Here is an 18,126-nt window from a genome sequence, read left to right on the forward strand (position 1 = left end):
ACTGTGGATCAATTATGCTCTATTCCAGGGCTTCTCAGTTCACCCTTCTCAGCACATTCTTGCGATTCCTCTGCTCGAACACCAGCAGCGAGGTTTGAAATCCAGACTTCCCTGAGAAAAGCACTCGGGTCCACCTCGGCTCCACCAACCTCCATCTTTAGACACCACGTTCCAGGTTCCTGTTCATCTCAAGGCCTCTTCAATCACTTGAACTCTTCTTAGAGGAGCTCAGCACCTGATTCCAATCATTTTATAAAAAAGTACACCTTTCAGCATCACACCAGCCAGAAGAAAAGGACCAATATGCTGGTTTGACGTTTTACTCCTTCATTTATCTTCATGAACCGCTCCAGCTTGGTCATGGTGGAGCCGGAGCCAAACCCAGGAACAGTGGGTGCAGGGTGGGAATAGACTCTGAACTGACACACCAGTTCATCAATTCAGAGCAGCCAACCCACCTGCCTGCATGTTTTTGCAACGTGGATGAAAACCTGGATGTCCCATTTGGGCCAGTTTACTGTTTTCAGAAGAAACCAAACCAAAGGAGTTCAAACCGGATAGCGAACTTTTGAAAAGAAAGCAAAATGTAAAGAAAAATAGCTCAATGCTGTTTTTATAACGTATTCCATTAAAAACATTAGTTCTGAACCAAACGTCATAACTGGAAATACTAAAGAAAATCCTTCATTTAAATCTAAAAGTTGTAACCAAAAACTGCAATATTTCTGTTGGTTGTTTAATTATACAAGATCGTACAAGCAAGCAGGCCGTTTTTTTAAGCAGTAGGTAATCACAGCTGTGATGATATTCAGCACAGCAGCATGACTCTGTTTAGGCAACAAGAAATTAATATCACGCTAACTGACATTCCAGACACAACATGGTCAAGAACTGTGTTTATATTTCCTCAGACAAGGAAAATAGATCCCGGTTGTGTTACCATGCCAGCGCACAGACTGACTGACACATGGTCACAAATTATTACACAATTTTGAAATTGTATGTAGCAAATAGAGACAAGAGGAGTGATAAAAACACATCCCAGTTTTACACAAGTGTGTAGGATAATAGTGTGAGTAGTGTGTTCCTACAAGAAGAAGTACCAGGATGATGCACTTATTCACCCGCAAAAATATTGGACACTCACAGTTTTTCTTACGTTGCAGAAGAAAGGCGGAGCTGACGCTGGGTGAGAAGAAAATTTCAAGATGGCTGACGACACTCTGGCGGATAAGCCAAGACGTCTTTTTTAATGAACTCATATTGTGTGATTGATTTTTTAAACATGTTCTACTATAGCCAGATTGACATCATTTGCTATCCACTGGGAAATGGCTTATACTTCCAGTTAGTGCTCCATTTGAGACGATCCCACCCTTCTGAAGTCCATACATGAGACACTAGGGTACATAGTGTAAGTGTATAGTACATCATTTGGGACACAGTGAAATGCATCAGTGCTGTTATACTTGCAGCACAAACGCTGATGGACCAAACCAATTAGTGGACTGTTGTATAACATACCCTCATTTTTCTGTATGTCACCCTTAACATCTTAGTGTTTAAAACTAGTTACAAATTTTAATACAATGGCCTGTGCCTCATGCATGCAATCCTTCTTTGCACCTTACACACTTTAGTGTAGACGGGGCAAATGAAAGATTTTTACAATCCCAGGGTGACCCCTGATCTCAGTTCCAACAACAGAAGCAGAAGAATTTGCCTCTTGTTATCAGTGCTGTTTTTGTCACTCTTACAGTTGAACAGAGCTACATACAAGATAAACTCTGCATTCCTGCATGCGAGACAAAGTGCTTCGTGTTCACCCCGTGCATCCGGCTGCATGCTCAATGGTGTCCGACTGCTGCATAAACGTACACGGGCAGGTAGCGTGAACAATCTGTTTCAGTGTGAGCCTTTCAAATGACAACGTGGACATAAGATCGTAGTTTTTTTGTGTGTGTGTTAATCATGTGTTTTTATCGACTGAATGCAAGAACCATGATCATATTCCGTGTGAAACCAATTACAGCATTTTTTTCTGATTATTATTAAAGTCAAGCATTGCTAAATAAAGAGGGCAAATTGATGCAAGACAAAATCCCAGCAGAGTCTTCAGTGTTTTTACTGGCAGAAGGGATTACAGCAATTACAGCTCAGACAGCCATATGCATCCAGCTTGTAAGCCTTGTAAGAGTATAAAAAGGTTTTGTTGAATAAGAACGAGAACAGGAACATGCTTTTTCGATTAAAGCGTTGGATTTGAAGTGAACAGGTCCAAATTCGTTAACATTAATATGTTAAGATATGGCGGTTTTTAGAGGAACTACTGAAGCAAATGTTGGAGATTTCTTTTGTCTTCAATCAGCCCCATTTTTTCTCTTCCATTCATTTGTTATGTACTTTAAACAATCACTTAAAGATGCTGCTAGGCTACTGTGGTTTGAATCTCTTTAAGTGGAACCATGTGTATGTGCCATTATAGCAACTTTTATCAAGGGCCCCATAATTAACATTAATAAAAGGCTGATATTTATCAGTGTAGTCGCGGTGGATCACTATGTGATGACCTCCGGGTGGTTGCATGTCTCTTCCGTTTTTGGCAGAACCTAAATGTAGTGCTTTTTTTTATACAGACTTTTGTGTTTTAAACCAACTTTGGATTTTTACTTCAGAACTGCACCAGTGTACATCATGCACACCTCCCAACTTTCCTTCTTACAAAACTGATTCCACAATTCTGATGCCATTTGTGTGAAATGCATTATAAACATAGTCAAATTGTCCTTCACAACAACTTCTTGCTGGCCCACAGCTCCAGGGTCCTGAGTTCAATCTTGAGCTCAGGTTACTGTCTGTTTGTGAGTTTTGCACGTTCTCCTCATATATTTTTCCTCCAGGTTCTCCAGGTTTCTCCCACTGTCCAAAAACATGTAGAGAGACTATGCAACATTCCCCCTAGATGAGCATGAGTGTGTGACAACCTCTAAACACACATAGAAAACAGTATTTTTCATCACCCCAGTCTACTATAACTAAAATTTAATGGTATTTAATGGTTAGAATAGTTCACAACCACTTCACTACTGTTTTATCCCGAATTTCCTCAAGATCATCGGAAGAAGAAAAATATGTTTAGACTGTTTGTAATGTCATCTTGATATTAGCATGGATGAAAGTTCACATTTTGTGTATCTGGTCATTTACTTCAACAATTTTTTGCCTGAGATTAGTTAACACGTTTTTCAATGGTACGGGAATGCTTTTGTTAACTGCTTTTAAATGATTTTTTTTTAGAAGTTTAAAGAGCTCAATGGAACCCCAAAGGAATCAGCAACCTGTCACTTTTCGACGCCAGTCACTGACCCTCTGAAGGAACAGGTAGCCCATACCTGACCTAAGCATCTTTCAACTTCATAATTTAGTTTAAGAAACACTTTTGTTTCTTCGAATTGAAGTCTTTTCACCATGACAAGCAGCAGAACACTAAGTCCGTCCAAAATTCAAACAGGTTTTGTTTTTATTCATTTAACATCTCCATGCTTAGCCAACTCCACGCGGAAGCCATGTTGTTTAAAGGTCTCGCGCTGCCCTCTGGCGGCCATTTTAGTTTATCAGGCTGTTTTACGGCGTTCAGTAAACACCTGAGATTCATTCACTAATTTTTTTTCATTAATCACTCGCGTCTTCGAGTCTGATTTCGCCTCGTCTTTCAGTAAGTTAAAATGTCCTAGCACTAAAATCATAACGATCTAAGTCATTAAGAAGGTATAAACACTGAGCTTAATGAAAACAGATCTCTCAATTGAACTGAATGTAGCATTTAAGTTTGAAGTCACGTGCATGTCATACTTGTAATAATGACTTGTTTAATGTATGACTGCATGGCATATAACGAATGTTTAATCAATTTAAGCTATTCTGTGGCTTAAATGCAACACCAAATACTTTCATAAGTACAACTATCACCCATGAACATCTCTGCATTTTGCTTGTGAGGTCTGAAATTTCAAAGAAATGACCACCTGCATTGCTGAAGACATTTCCATAACTTCAGTCGATTTGTCAGACGTAACCAGCTCTTCATCCATTTCCGATAAAGTCTGTGTTCACTGGGGTAGGACCTGGCTGTTTTATTTCTTACCTTATTTTTTGTTTTCGAATAACTACCACCAGCCACTCTGCATTCATGTGTTTGTCTTTTATCCAGGATGTGAGCTCAGTTCCAGCCAAACCACAGTCGTGTTTGAGGCAGAAGATGATCTTTTGGAGAACCAGTTCTTCATCAAAACAGTAAGATCACTCATCTGTTCATAAGTGACTGATCGTCTGCCCTGGATTGGACCGAAACCAGATTTAGGTTGAAGATGTCTAGAATGTGTCTCGAATAGAGCAAGATGCTGTTTTTCCCTACTGGGCTTAAAATAAAAGAAGATAAGACAGGATAAGTGGACCCGATCAATACTGTGTGAAAATCCGATCCGTTCTTTCCATCCCCGATGAAAAACTCGCATACTATTATTAGTTGTGCCAAATCTGAGATGGCCCAGTGCCAGCCAACCCGTACCACTTTCGTTCGGCCCGCATATGGCCATGGAACAATGGCAACGAACTCATCCAAAACTGGCTCCCAGAACACAGCAACAACTCAACCTTGATGACATCTTTGCTGAAAACATGATATGAACCAGAGCATACAGTTGAGCCCAAAACTGCAATCCTTTGCTAGTACATATGGGTCGATGAATCTGGCCCAGATTCTAGATGCTATTAAAAACCTTAAAAGTGGATAATCTCAAGTCTCTTCATTGTGTTAACTTCCATTTACGTCCCTGAACTGTCTGAAACGTGGGTAGTTGTTCCACGCTTGGTAAATGAATTTGCTGCTGCATGGGTGGAATATTGTGTATAAATTTGCAATTTTGGAATAAATGGTGTGAGCAGCTGTACTGTGAGTAACAAGTTTCAGTGGGAATGCAAATGATCAACTTTCTTACTTCATTCTGTTTGTGTTGAGCTTCTGAAAATGTGCAACAGCTTTTTTTTCCCCATATTTTTTATTACAGGTTAGAGAATCACTCAGACAGCATAATAATCACTTATTCGTTTGGCCTATCTTGGTGTCTCAACTGCAAGTTGTCTATTTTTTTTTTTTTCTACCTATTTTTTCAAGTGGGTTGAAATGTGCTTTTTACTTAAAGGCAAGAGCAGCAAATGTACCCTCCTAAAGTTTCAGACAGTTCAAGATTGGTGATTAGAATTTAATTCCACTTTCTCCGGCTGCTGGTACAGATATGCCTGAGTGCACAGGCAAGTGATGAGCTGCATGTAGTTGCTGTATCTGACGGAGTTGGCGAGTCCAAGCCTATTCCGATTGCGACCCTGCGTCACTGTATGCCCACAGTGAGTCGATCACAATCTAACAAACTAATTTCTCGGTCAGTACATTTATGCAGCATGCACTTGATCACGCACTTTATCTGGTGTTTCAGGTCAGCTTCCCTGCCTTGGAGCTAATGCCGCCTGTTACCTTCAATTTGTGTTCAGGCAAAGGGCCGGTCTTCATCTCTGCACAGCACATTACACGTGAGCACCAAGTATGTAGTGTATATAGCTTGGGTATGGTTTTAATAAACAGTTATATTTTCCATTTTTGTTTTTTCAGTTAATCCTACTGAAAATACAGAAGAGGAGGAGGATGGAGGAGGAAGCTTCTTGGTTGATGATCTGACAGACTGAACTATCATCAATCCAATGTGTGGATGAATTTGAGCATTTTTTGAGATCAAAATGTTGACAACAGCTTGGATGTGTGGGATCGGTGATGTGATGTTTATGATTCGGAATGAAAGAAATATGTCACAGGAAACAAATCCAGAGTCTTGGTATATTTAGGCAGCAGGCTGTGATGTTATTTGTCTGCCTTTTCTTTTAGCACTAATCAGATACAGGCGATGAACCCACGGTCAAGTGCTTACTTGCTGAAATTAATGAATGCGATGCAAATTAGAAAAGAGCAACGATGATTGCCGCACTGAATTCACTGATGCGTCTTAATATATGAATAGAAGTGGGTTTGATCATCTGTCTGACCGTGAATAATAGTGATTTGTATTGTTAATATGAAAAGTGTGACTGGGGTTTTTTTTTGTGTGTGTGTGACGAAAATGCAATTAAATGTCATTTTTATCACTGATGCAAATCAGACTGGGTGTGAAATAAAACATTAAGAAGGGCAGGGAAGTGTGTGTGTAGGGGGGGGGGTGTCCATGAAATCAGCATAACTATAATTGTAAACTAACACTAGGTTTTAAACAAGCTGTAACACGGGCTGCGTCCCAAATTTCCTTCTAAACACTTCAGTTGACCATGCATGGTGTAGTGGACTAGTATGTTTAGGCATATTATGCGGTTTAGGACATGCACCATGGCTGCCGGTTACCGAGAAACGTCTCGTGCTACCTTAGCAACTACTAGTAAACACACGTAGGCCACATTGGTTCACGCGACGCACCTGCAATATCGCGAGAGCCGAATCCTTTTACATTTATTAAGTTAAACGACATTTCACATAGTAATGGTTTCCTGGCTTTCTGCCCTCCGGGACACCCCCGGGGTTACGCTCAACACCGAGGAGAAACTTTTGGCAGATTTTCAGCGTGACTCGCATCCTGACAAGGTCTGCCTCGCGGGCAGGGGTGAGTGACGCAACTGCCGGATTTGCAGGCGCGCGCGAGACATCAATTAACTCAGGGGCTACTGTACAACATCCAAAAATTGAAATAGATTCAGAAACGTGGGTCTTAAATATCATCAGGATTATAAAATGCAGATGGAAATGTCCAGAAGGCAATTTCAAAAAGAGATTTTTTTTTTACTCTGGAATTCGATTTCATCCATCTTAATTCAGATTAAATTCACATCAAAATCCGGGTGTAGATGCACCTCGGAATTACCTGTTCATTTCATGCGTCTTAATTCAGATTTAATTCACATTAAACTCCAGATGTAAATGCATCTGAGACGTTCCTGTTGATTTCATGCGTCTTAATTCAGATTTAATTCACATTAAACTCCAGATGTAAATGCATCCGAGACGTTCCTGTTGATTTCATGCGTCTTAATTCGGATTTGATTGACATCAAACTCCAGATGTAAATGCACCTGAGACGTTCCTGTTGATTTCATACGTCTTAATTCAGATTTAATTCACATTAAACTCCAGATGTAAATGCACCCGAGACGTACCTGTTCATTTCATGCCTCTTAATTTGTATTTGCTTCACATCGAACTCCAGATGTAAATGCACCCGAGACGTACCTGGTCATTTCATACATCTTAATTCGGATTTAATTCACATCAAACTCCAGAAGTAAATGCACCTGAGACGTTCCTGTTCATTTCATGCGTCTTAATTCAGATTTAATTCACATCAAACTCCAGATGTAAATGCACCCGAGACGTACCTGTTCATTTCATGCCTCTTAATTTGTATTTGCTTCACATCAAACTCCAGATGTAAATGCACCCGAGACGTACCTGTTCATTTCATGCGTCTTAATTCAGATTTAATTCACATCAAACTCCAGAAGTAAATGCACCTGAGACGTTCCTGTTCATTTCATGCGTCTTAATTCAGATTTAATTCACATCAAACTCCAGATGTAAATGCACCTGAGACGTTCCTGTTCATTTCATGCCTCTTAATTTGTATTTGCTTCACATCAAACTCCAGAAGTAAATGCACCTGAGACGTTCCTGTTCATTTCATGCGTCTTAATTAAAATAGAATATGATTGGTCGGTTTCTGGAAAGGAAGCAAACCTAATTCTAATTCTAACTGGTTGTCATGCAGGTTCATTTACAGTATATCTGACCTCAGACCTCTAGAAATGCTCTTGGATTTAAATCTGTTTATCCTTGCTGCATTTACATGTGCATTTTGATGTGGTTTATTCAGATATTTTGAGGATAATCACTATGAATGGCATGACCAGTAGCAAAGATATCACCACCGATCTCGCTGCTCTGCTACACCAACTGACCCGTAAACAGTCTGATAAATTGAACCAGGTGAACAGAGAACTGACCAAACTGCACCACCGAACACTGGCACCGTGCATGAGAACCTCTACTGCACTAATCATTAACTTTGTGTTCTTCTACTTCAGAATATTTGGGTGAGAATGGTCAGCCCATTGTGAATCCTCTCATCAAGAAGATCAAACAGCAAATTGCCACTGACCCTACCCTTATCCCAGAGTACCCACCTCCACTCGGAATCCCAGAATTCACCAGCAGGGCGGCGCAGCTGGCTTTAGGACGTGATAGCCGTGCCATTGTGGAGAACAGGGTGAAGTCTGTTTCTGTTTGTATGACACACACCATCTGGTGTAGTCATTGTGATTTCAGTGAACGTTTCTTATCACACTTTAGATTGTCCCAGTAAAATCTTGGCTGGATAATGTGCATTTTTCCATGTCAGATTAAATGACGATCCTCTAAAAAAGTAACGATTCACCAGAAAATGACTTCAGTACCTTTTGCTGATGTCATCAATCAGAGTGATTTGGGCTTGTGTAGAAAACAAGCTCACATAAATGGAAACTCGATTCAAAAAGGCGCTTATGTGTATTTTGTATTCTGTCCTTTAGCTTGTCTCATTTACCTTCACCACTTGGAGCTGTCCTGTGAGTCTCCTGTAATCCTGTGCCATCTTCCTATTGGTGGCTTTTAGACAAGCATAATCACACTTCCTACCAGTGCCAGTACTTGACCGTGTTTAGTCGTAATCAACACCACGTCACGTTTATGCAAAACTCAATTTATTAATGAATTCTTTTACAACGTTTACGTCTGCGACACCGACGCCCTACCGCTGCGGTCTGTCTGTATGAGATACGACTCTGTTTGTTGAAATTGCTCGTTAAAATCCCTGAGCTTTTTATTAGTCGCTGACGACTTGCCAGCTGAATACACTGATAACACCAGTGACAATATCTACACACTGTAGGATGTTTAGACGAGAAACAAGAACACTTTGAAGCCTTTGACTGGATGTTGGTTTGATCTGTAAACCAAAGCCCGGTCTTTCTTATATGTAAATATGTAATCTTGTCGCACCATCATTTGTCATCATCCAGACGGTAATAGACGAACGTGTCTGGGTTACGCGAAATGACGACAACGATGACAGGCACAGCTACAGAGAGATATTTTGACCTCCATGTAATTTCTTTCTGAATTGCTTAATAGTGGGGCCTGCCATGTAAGACTTTCCTCCACTCACATAATTGTAGCTTTCACTAGGGGTGAAATCTCCTTGCTTGTACTTGACATTGGCCCTGTAATTGGAAATCCATCCAGCATTCACAAGGTGGTAGCTGTGAAGCCGTAGGAATGAGAAACAATTCAAAAGCTAAACACTGTTTTTTGGGGTTTTTTTTTAATACCCGTGTTTTCATTTCTGCCAGTCAGCAAGGCTTATAGTAGGAACCTTCAATTAAATCTACTGAGACTAGTCATTTGGCAGTTTTTTCATCTTTCTCATTAAGACGCATTCAAATGGAAGTACAAACCTCATTACAAGGAATATAAGCATCTAAACACACCGAATACTGAACATCAGTTTTGTCCAATGCACAAAGCATCACCTATGAATGCCTACTCGAAAGAAATTCTGTAAATATGACTAATTTTAATCAGTTAATGTGATAAATCACCTATTTTTGTAGCCCAGAAACATAACCCTGTTAATCACAGCGTGCTCCAGTTGATCTGTCTGGGCTTTTTGGCACGAATATTGAATAAAAAAAAATAAATAAATAAATAAAATAAAAATAAACATTCAACACTGATAAAATTTGAGTGTTTCAGGTCTACGAGATGACACACACTCTAACTGCTGCCCCTTAAACATTCTGCTCCCATTGTAAGCAGACAAATATTGAAAATAATAATAGTAAAATACACAGGCTGGCTCTCATTTTTCTTTTCTAGCTCATAAAAGGCAAGCCATCACAGATGAATAAGATGAAGATTATAGGCCAGATAGGGACGTTATTGCACTGGAAAGAAAGGTGAGATGCAATAGACAGACAGAATTGCTTCTTTTGTGACATTTGAAAAACGTGCCATAGTGAAAAGGAAAACCTTCACTGTATTACTGCTATAGTATGCTGTATTATTTCTCAGTGGAAAAACAGTCAGCCGGAGGAGAAGCAGTGAAAGCTTTTTAACAAATCCAGCTTGTAATGTTATGTAAAGGAATGTTGCGTCCTCAGGTTATAGTGTGGAGTTTTTATATCTGGCCGCTTCTTGATATTGCTTCACTTGCTGTAGGTTTTAGGTGTTCAGGCGGTGGGCAGCACCGGAGCCGTGCGTCTGGGAGCCGAGTTACTGAAGCGCTGCTCATCCTGGGCTGGTCATGTTCTCCTGTCTTCTCCATGTGATGGTGTGTATAACAAGAAGCACTAGGATAAAGGTTCGAAAGACTCCCTAGCACCTTGTACCTTCTCAAAGTGAAAGAGTAGACAGAATGTTAAAGAATTCTCCTCATGCTATAGTGGTTAAGGGTTTGAGTTCCAGGTCCACCAAGCTGCCACTGCTGGGCCCCTGAGCAAGGCACTTAACCTTCAGTTATATAAAATGAGATTTACCAATTCTGAGCAGTGACAGGTGACGTGAATAACACTGATGATCTCCTCATCATGGCACCTGTTAGTGGGTGGGATATATTAGGCAGCAAATGAACATTTTGTCCTCAAAGGTGATGTGTTAGAAGCAGGACAAGCGTAAGGATTTGAGCGAATTTGACAAGGGCCAAACTGTGATATCTAGATGACTGGATCAGAGTATCTCCAAAACTGCAGCTCTAGTGGTCAGAATCTATCAAAAGTATCCTTTAAGTCTTGTAACCTGCAACTTAGAGGACTTAAAGGATCTGCTGTTAACATCTTGGTGCGAGATACCACAGAAGACCTTCAGGGATCTAGTGGAGTCCATGCCTCCACAGGTCAGCAAAAGAGGGACCAACATATACTGTAATATTAAGCAGGTGGTCATAATGTTATGCCTGATCAGTGTAAAATGTAAGTCGCTCTGGATAAGGGCATCTACCAAATTCCATAAATGGAAATGTACTAGTAATGAACAAAGACCTTCCATAAAAGGGCTGTTTACTTTAAATAAATGGTAGCCTATCTAGCTCATAAGACATACCAGGTAAAAAAAAACAGAGACTCTTACTGCTCTGTTACAAAAACCGACCCGTTAATGGACTGATAAATTGAACCAGGTGAACAGGGAATTGATCAAACTGCGCCATCAAACACTGTCACTGTGCACTAATCACTAACCTATGTGCCGTTCCTCCTCTTGTATGTAGGAGTAGGAGAACACCTCTATATCGAGGAGTACAATATGTGAGCGAGGATGGTCTAACAACATGAAGAGCAGAGAAAACAACAGTATATAATATGATATTGTGCTGTAGGGTTAGCTTCAGCTTTTCACACAGTCCCACTACTTCATAGATATGAATTCAGACAACTACAAGAAATCTAGACTTTAACATGTTTAGTATCAGCATACAAAATGCACTTTAACAGCTACCACTGATAAGACTGCACTGATACCAAAAACATTTTTATTGTTAAATTCCATTTATTTGTTCACAGAGTCATTACCTGGTATATTCGAGGCAGCCGGCATCGAGACGGTGAAGCGTCACCGCTACTGGGACGCCAGGAATCGCAAAGTGTGTGTGGAGGAAATGGTGGAAGACCTAGAGAAAGCTCCGGAACAAAGCGTGGTGGTCCTGTCTGCCTCAGGACACTGTCCCACCGGAGCGGATCTCTCGCAGGACGAATGGAAACGTGTGACTGAAATCCTGGTGGTAAAGGCACTGCTTTGTTTCTGTTTAGTAACAAACGTAGTCACAATTTTCGAAAAAACATGCGAATAAAATATATTGAAAATCTGATCAATTCTCCCGTAGTATTATTATATTAATATTATATTGCAGTGTAGTCCATTTTTATATGATGCCACCCTGTACAATAAATACTTTATCAAATAAAGGTAAAAAATAATGTTAAAATATTTGTTTTTTTTAATCTTAAAATCATTTAGTATATCACTTTGCACTAATAATTAAACACACCCTTATTTATTATACATATAACCCAAATACACATAAAAGCAATTAAGCTAATTCAGCACTTTTTTTAAGATATTTATAATAGTTAGCAGTCATAAATCTGTAGAAAAATGAGAATGCACTCTTGTAGGGCGCGAGTCTTTGACATGTTATTGTTTAATCACGAATGTTGTATCAGGGTCATCTTTATTCACTTGCTCTCTATTTCACCTTTCTCAGAAACGTCAGCTTCTGCCCTTCTTCTTACTGCCAGCTCAGGGTTTGCACAGCAGGGATATAGATGAAGACTCCTGGCCACTGAGATATTGTGTATCTTTGGGGATGGAAGTGCTGTGTGCTCAGTCTTTCTCCCACAACTTCAACCTGTATGGTAGGAGGAAATGTAGAAATATAGCAGTACACCTTCGTAGAAAATACAATAAAATAAAATAAATAAGTAACACCATGAACAGTTGTATTGCCCAGTAGATACAGATGACTTTTTTTCTTTCCCTAAATGCAACAAGTATCCTTTAGACAATGGACACAACCCCATATAATATGAATAAGTAAATAAAATAAAAATAGCACAAGATTATTAAAGGCTGTATTCAGAGTTGAGCTGCAGTATTCAGACATAATGACACACTCATGAACCAGCAGCTGCACTTTTATATATTAGGTAGCAAGTGAACATCTTGTCCTCAAAGTCGATGTGTTAGAAGCAGGAAAAATGGACAAGCGTAAGGACTTGAGCGAGTTTGACCAGGGCCAAATCGTGATGGCTAGACCACTGGATCAGAGCATCTCCAAAACTGCAGCTCTTGTGGGGTGTTCCCGCTCTGCAGTGGACAGTATCTATCAAAAGTATCCTTTAAGTCCTGTTAATTTGCGAGGTGGGGCCTTAAAGAATCTGCTTGGTGCCAGATACCACAGCAGACCTTCAGGGATCTAGTGGAGTCCATGCCTCAGTGGGTCATTTTGGCAACACAATAACAGGCAGGTGGTCATAATATTATGCCTGATCAGTGTATAGCCCTTATGAGTAATTTTTATATCCAACTATTGATGAAGTTACTTGATTAGCTTGAGGAAGTTGTGTTCATCAATGAGTTTGTGTGTATGTTTTGACTCAAAAACTATAGCTTTTGTATTCTGTTTCTTCGTTTAACCCAGACAGCCAGATGTAACATTGTGTAACTACACATTACTCCACAGACAGTCTGCCTCTGTTTGGAAAATTATACCGAATGTGTTCAGTGAAATCTTTCAGTTCAGACTTACACTTCATCCTTCACTTTCCACATTCTCAGGAGAGAGAGTGGCTCACCTCCTGTGTGTCCTGAAGGAAAACACAGATCTGGTGGCCATCCAATCCCAGGCAGAGAAGATCGTCCAAACGCTCTGGTCCCGCCCACCGGTGGAAGGTGCCAGAGTGGTGACAACGGTGCTCAGCAATCCTGCACATATGGTGGAATGGTAATTCTGTTCAAATTCTTTTTACAGTTCATCATTTCTGATTGTACTTTGGAAACAGTGGGGCCTTTATTTATAGCTTGACTTTGTACTTTGAATACGGTCCAAAGACTTGACCCAAGAAATGCAAGTGAAATAAAATTCTGTATTATATTTCGAAATGTAAAGAAAGGTACAAAGTAGACACTTTTCTGACAGTATGTTGTGCTGAAATTCCTGCAGATCCGGAAACTATGGAAAGCCATATTCAAGGTTAATATATGATACTTAGAATATTATCACACTATAAATGAATTATTGCCCATATAAACTTCAATTCGATTTTAATTTGTATAGCAAGGGGCATTGTTACAAAGCAGCTTTACAGAAATATATAAATTATACATTGTAATTTTAAATGTATGCCTAATGAGTAAGCCAGAGGTGATGGTGGTGTGGAAAAACTCTGAGGAAGAAACCTTGAGAGGAACCGGACTCATAAGGGGACCTTATCTTTATTTGGGTGACACTGGAGAGTGTGATTAGAAATCTTTCTATAACTGTATACTATATGGTCCAAAAGTGCAGCTAAATAACCAGGATTCTGGATTCAGGATTAGGATTTCATGCTAAATTCTATTTAGCATGAAATCTGTCTTGCTGACGATATCAACTCTTGCACCTTCCATCCACAGCAATCCCATGTATCTCTTGGCTGTCCATGTAGGGCCATCATCAGATCCTAAAATCCACCAAATCTGTCTTTAGTTCATTTTTTTCTGATTTTCCCGGCTTCACATCAAAAGGTGTCTGCTTAAAAAAATACAGCGCAGATGTTTCTAGTTAAGAAAAATCTGGCAACCTAAACATGAATTATATGCATGTAACTTTAATAATCTGACTGATTTAATCCAGAGAAGCAGCTGGATCTGACCACAATGAACTAAATATCTCCAACTTAGTTCCAAAAGTGAAATACATCAGTTCTACTGTGAAAAGGCTTGATACATTGTGAAGCGACTGCTTTAAATGGCTTTTCTGTCAGGCAGGAAGGGCTGAAAGGCACAGTGGAGAGATGCACGCTGACGAAAGAGCGTCTCCGAGAGAAGATGAGGCTGTTAGGAAGCCGGGTTGCATGGGAGAACTTGATGAAGTCGGGAGGACTCTACTGTTGTATTGGACTCTCTGGTGAGCGATGTGTGTGTTAACAAATCAATTCAATAAAGCGACTAAATTCTAACAGCAGTGTGTGTGACTACGATCACAGATTCATTAGTGGAAAATCAAGACCGAGATCGACTTTTTGGGAAGTCACCGAACAGCACGTTTTGTTCTGTACACAGGGGTTAAGTAAAGAGGGAAAGATTTTCACTGTGGATGTGGAAGTGCTCTGCAAAGACTACAAAGTTGTTCATTTTTAAGCTGTCGCGAGTCTCAAATCTCCTTGTACTGGTTTAGGTTAAGAAAGAGAAGTGAATAAGCTGATCTGAGATTGTTAGCATGTCGGTTTTCCTTCCTCAGAGTGATGCTGACTCTTTAACAGTGAAAAGGTTTAGCCTTCTTGTGGTCGTTTGATGGTTGTGTCGAGACAGAATCCTGAGTCATGCCTCCTTTTGCCAGAAGAAACGATGACTAAACAATAACCCAGTCGCACATCTGTCAAAATCTGTGAGTTATTTCTGACATTTAGTCAAACTCTTAAGAAGCTTGAATTCTCTGTCTTCTGCATCTCCGGATGATCAATTTAGCGAGCTAGTCACACAATCTGAAACAGCTTTAAATTGTAATGGGAGAATTTTGAAGTCTGTGCTCTTTTCAGATCGTTAGAGAAGAGACGCTTGTCCTTTCAAAAACTTTCGCTGTCTAATGAGAGGTTGAGTGTGTGTGAAATCTTTTAAAGAATTTTAATGCATGAAATGTCATTTCGCTGGCAATCTTTGTCTTGATCTTTCGCTAATGAATGAGCACGAATGCAAATGCAGGAATGATGTCTGTTGTAAGTGGTGTCCATCTGACACTGGTAGTGTGCGAGGTGAGAAAAAAAAAGATGAACTCACTGACTGAGGTTGTTCAGTACAGTATTTAGGACTCGTGCTTGTAAAAAGAAAGGGGGGGGGGGCGTAATTTCGCCAAACAATTCTGAACAAGAGCTTTACATCAGTGATTCATCCAGTGGGAAGTGATTCTGAAAGGAAAGGTTGAACAGAAGGTTAATAAATGGTTGCCTGTTTCTAAGCATTTAATTCGTTTCGCCCGTTAGTTCAGCAGGTGGAATTTCTGGTGAAGCAGAGACACGTGTATCTGCTCCCGGGGGGCTGCTTCAACGTGAGTGCCATCAACAGCTCTAACCTGGACTACGTGGCAGAATCTCTTCATTTGACTTTGACCTCTCAGCTCTGACCTACACAGCATAGACAGTTACTGTGGAACCTCGGCATATGAACTGAATTAGAAAATATGTGAATGCAGATAATCTGTTCCAGCCACCCAAAAATATTACCAATATTATCAATATGAAGCGTATGTAAACTGTATGGCTGCTTTCAAAGAACTGACCCAAGCCGAGCATTCCAAGTCAAGGGTCCTCACAGGAAGTTGTGCCACCAAGCTTGGGCTAAAAATAGAACAGATCACCCACGCCCCCAATCTGTCAACAAAAAACACACAAGAATTCACATAGTAAACTCTCTTCGGTTAGCTTCGCTTGGCTTTCCATTGACGCAAACAAGTTTTGAACGGCTCTCGGGCGTACGCGCAACTTAGCCGGCTTTCGGTTTGGTTCGTTCTTATGCTAAAAATGCTTCGTACGGCGATATACGAAGATGTCAATTCTTAAGCTGAAAATTCGTAAGGGAGGGCATTATGCTGAGGTTCCACTGTACAGAATATCTGAAACACGTCATGTCGATCTACTGTGCTGGATAATCATATAGTTATGTCTTTCTATGTCTAGAAAAATAGGCTGTAGATTTTTTGCATTAAATAGATCTCAGCTTATAGCGACATCTGAAGTTGTTTGCAAATCATGTTAGTTATCGCTTACCTTATAACAGCTATAAACCTCCTTAGCCACTCTTTTATTCTGTATGTTATCACTAAGATGAAAAAAAGCACAACTCGTCACATGACTAAGAAACCAGGAAGTGCAATATCCTGAAGATTATCCTGACTGCTACAAAGCACTGATTTTTGGAGACTCCTTCAATAAATGTTATATAAAACATCTTCCTCTATCTTTCTTTGTGGAATCTTGCGTCTGAATCATGAGACATTCTTAAGATCATTATGAAAAACACGTTCAATTAAATCCAGACACTCAGTCACTAGCATTTCATCTGTAGCCCAATCAAATAGAATACATGTCACATTGCAACGCAGTCATTACAGCAGTGTAATCCATTATGTTTCTACCCGGATGCTTGATATGTTTTCAAATAAATGTCTAAATAATAAATTGGCAGCTTTTTCGTAATTGAATGCAAGCCACCTTGAAATAAACTCAGCAGCCCATTCCGGTGTTGAAGTCTTGAAGTACACCGAGTTCAATTTGATGCCATGCAGGAGAGAAGTGTATAATTTCACAGCCTTAATAACGATAACGATTTCAACCCAGCAGCTCTTTTATTCAACCCGAAGGCATTTCTCTACCGAGGTGCTTTCATAGATAACCATCACAAAACCTAATTTATTCATTTGCACCGATGATCTTAACTGGCTACAGGAAAAATATTTTATGACATTTTTATTAGAGATGCCTCTGGGAACTCATAATAATAACCACAGGTTAAAATATGTATGTAAAGACATTTCCATTCATCCTGCTTGGTAATGTGGTTACTGTTTATATTGCACAGAGGTGTAATGATTCTCTGTTTCCTAACGTTTCGGAGGTGATCTGAAAACTCACTGAAGTCTCTGACATATCCATTTTATGTGACATAAATATATTTTACCCAAATGACATAGAAACCATTTTAATTTGGTGTCATGTTTGAACATTTTTTTTTTTCTTTCCCTAATATTTTTTGTGCTGACTTTAGCCTTAGATTCCTGTTCTTGGCTAGTGATAGCTGATCCAGGTGAGGTTTTTTTGCTGTTGCTGCCAATCCTCTTAATGTTTTGCGTACTGTGATGCTCTTCTGCTCATTAGATTAGATTATATTAGATTACATTAGATTAAGTGCAAAGTATCAGTGCAGTATAAAAATATGTACCACTTTTGATAGATACTGACCACTGCAGACCGGGAACACCCCACATGAGCTGCAGTTTTGGAGATGCTCTGATCCAGTGGTCTAGCCATCACAATTTGGCCCTTCCTCAAACTCACTCAAATCCTTACTCTTGTCCTTTTTTCCTGCTTCTAACACATCAACTTTGAGGACAAAATGTTCACTAGCTGCCTAATATATCCCACCCACTAACAGGGGCCATGATGAGGAGATCATCAGTGTTATTCACATCACCTGTCACTTCACCAATCATGCATGATTGGTGTATATATATATATATATATATATATATATATATA

The 18,126-nt window shown here is 39.8% G+C and overlaps 3 protein-coding genes across 5 annotated transcripts in view; all 3 read left to right on the top strand.

Annotated features, from left to right (window-relative positions):
* Positions 1-1,305, top strand: part of adrb3a (adrenoceptor beta 3a) — a 28,661-nt gene extending 27,356 nt beyond the window's left edge. The window contains exon 2 of the mRNA XM_058389778.1: positions 1,167-1,305. Within this exon, the coding sequence (XP_058245761.1) occupies positions 1,167-1,275 (109 nt within the window). The 3' untranslated portion in view covers positions 1,276-1,305. The remainder of the gene's footprint in view (positions 1-1,166) is intronic.
* A 572-nt stretch (positions 1,306-1,877) lies between these two features.
* Positions 1,878-6,230, top strand: npm2a (nucleophosmin/nucleoplasmin, 2a). Of its 3 annotated transcripts, XM_058389786.1 has the most exons (6): positions 1,878-3,381; positions 4,000-4,117; positions 4,211-4,293; positions 5,293-5,403; positions 5,493-5,586; positions 5,666-6,227. In XM_058389786.1, exons 2-6 carry the CDS (start codon positions 4,018-4,020, stop codon positions 5,737-5,739), a joined length of 462 nt encoding a protein of 153 aa, XP_058245769.1. In that variant the 5' UTR covers positions 1,878-3,381; positions 4,000-4,017; the 3' UTR covers positions 5,740-6,227. The 3 variants fall into 3 exon arrangements, with proteins under 3 accessions (XP_058245769.1, XP_058245767.1, XP_058245768.1); XM_058389784.1 differs by having other exon boundaries at positions 4,000-4,293; positions 5,666-6,230; XM_058389785.1 differs by lacking the exon at positions 1,878-3,381 and having other exon boundaries at positions 3,979-4,117; positions 5,666-6,228.
* A 217-nt stretch (positions 6,231-6,447) lies between these two features.
* On the top strand, positions 6,448-16,895 carry got1l1 (glutamic-oxaloacetic transaminase 1 like 1). Its single transcript, XM_058389781.1, has 8 exons — positions 6,448-6,698; positions 8,173-8,354; positions 10,343-10,454; positions 11,680-11,897; positions 12,381-12,531; positions 13,454-13,619; positions 14,641-14,783; positions 15,856-16,895. The coding sequence occupies exons 1-8, from the start codon at positions 6,578-6,580 to the stop codon at positions 15,993-15,995; spliced, it is 1,233 nt and encodes a 410-aa protein (XP_058245764.1). The 5' UTR covers positions 6,448-6,577; the 3' UTR covers positions 15,996-16,895.
* Positions 16,896-18,126: the final 1,231 nt, after the last annotated feature.

Source organism: Hemibagrus wyckioides, linkage group LG05 (genome assembly GCF_019097595.1).
Source record: "Hemibagrus wyckioides isolate EC202008001 linkage group LG05, SWU_Hwy_1.0, whole genome shotgun sequence".
Lineage (NCBI taxonomy): Eukaryota > Metazoa > Chordata > Actinopteri > Siluriformes > Bagridae > Hemibagrus > Hemibagrus wyckioides.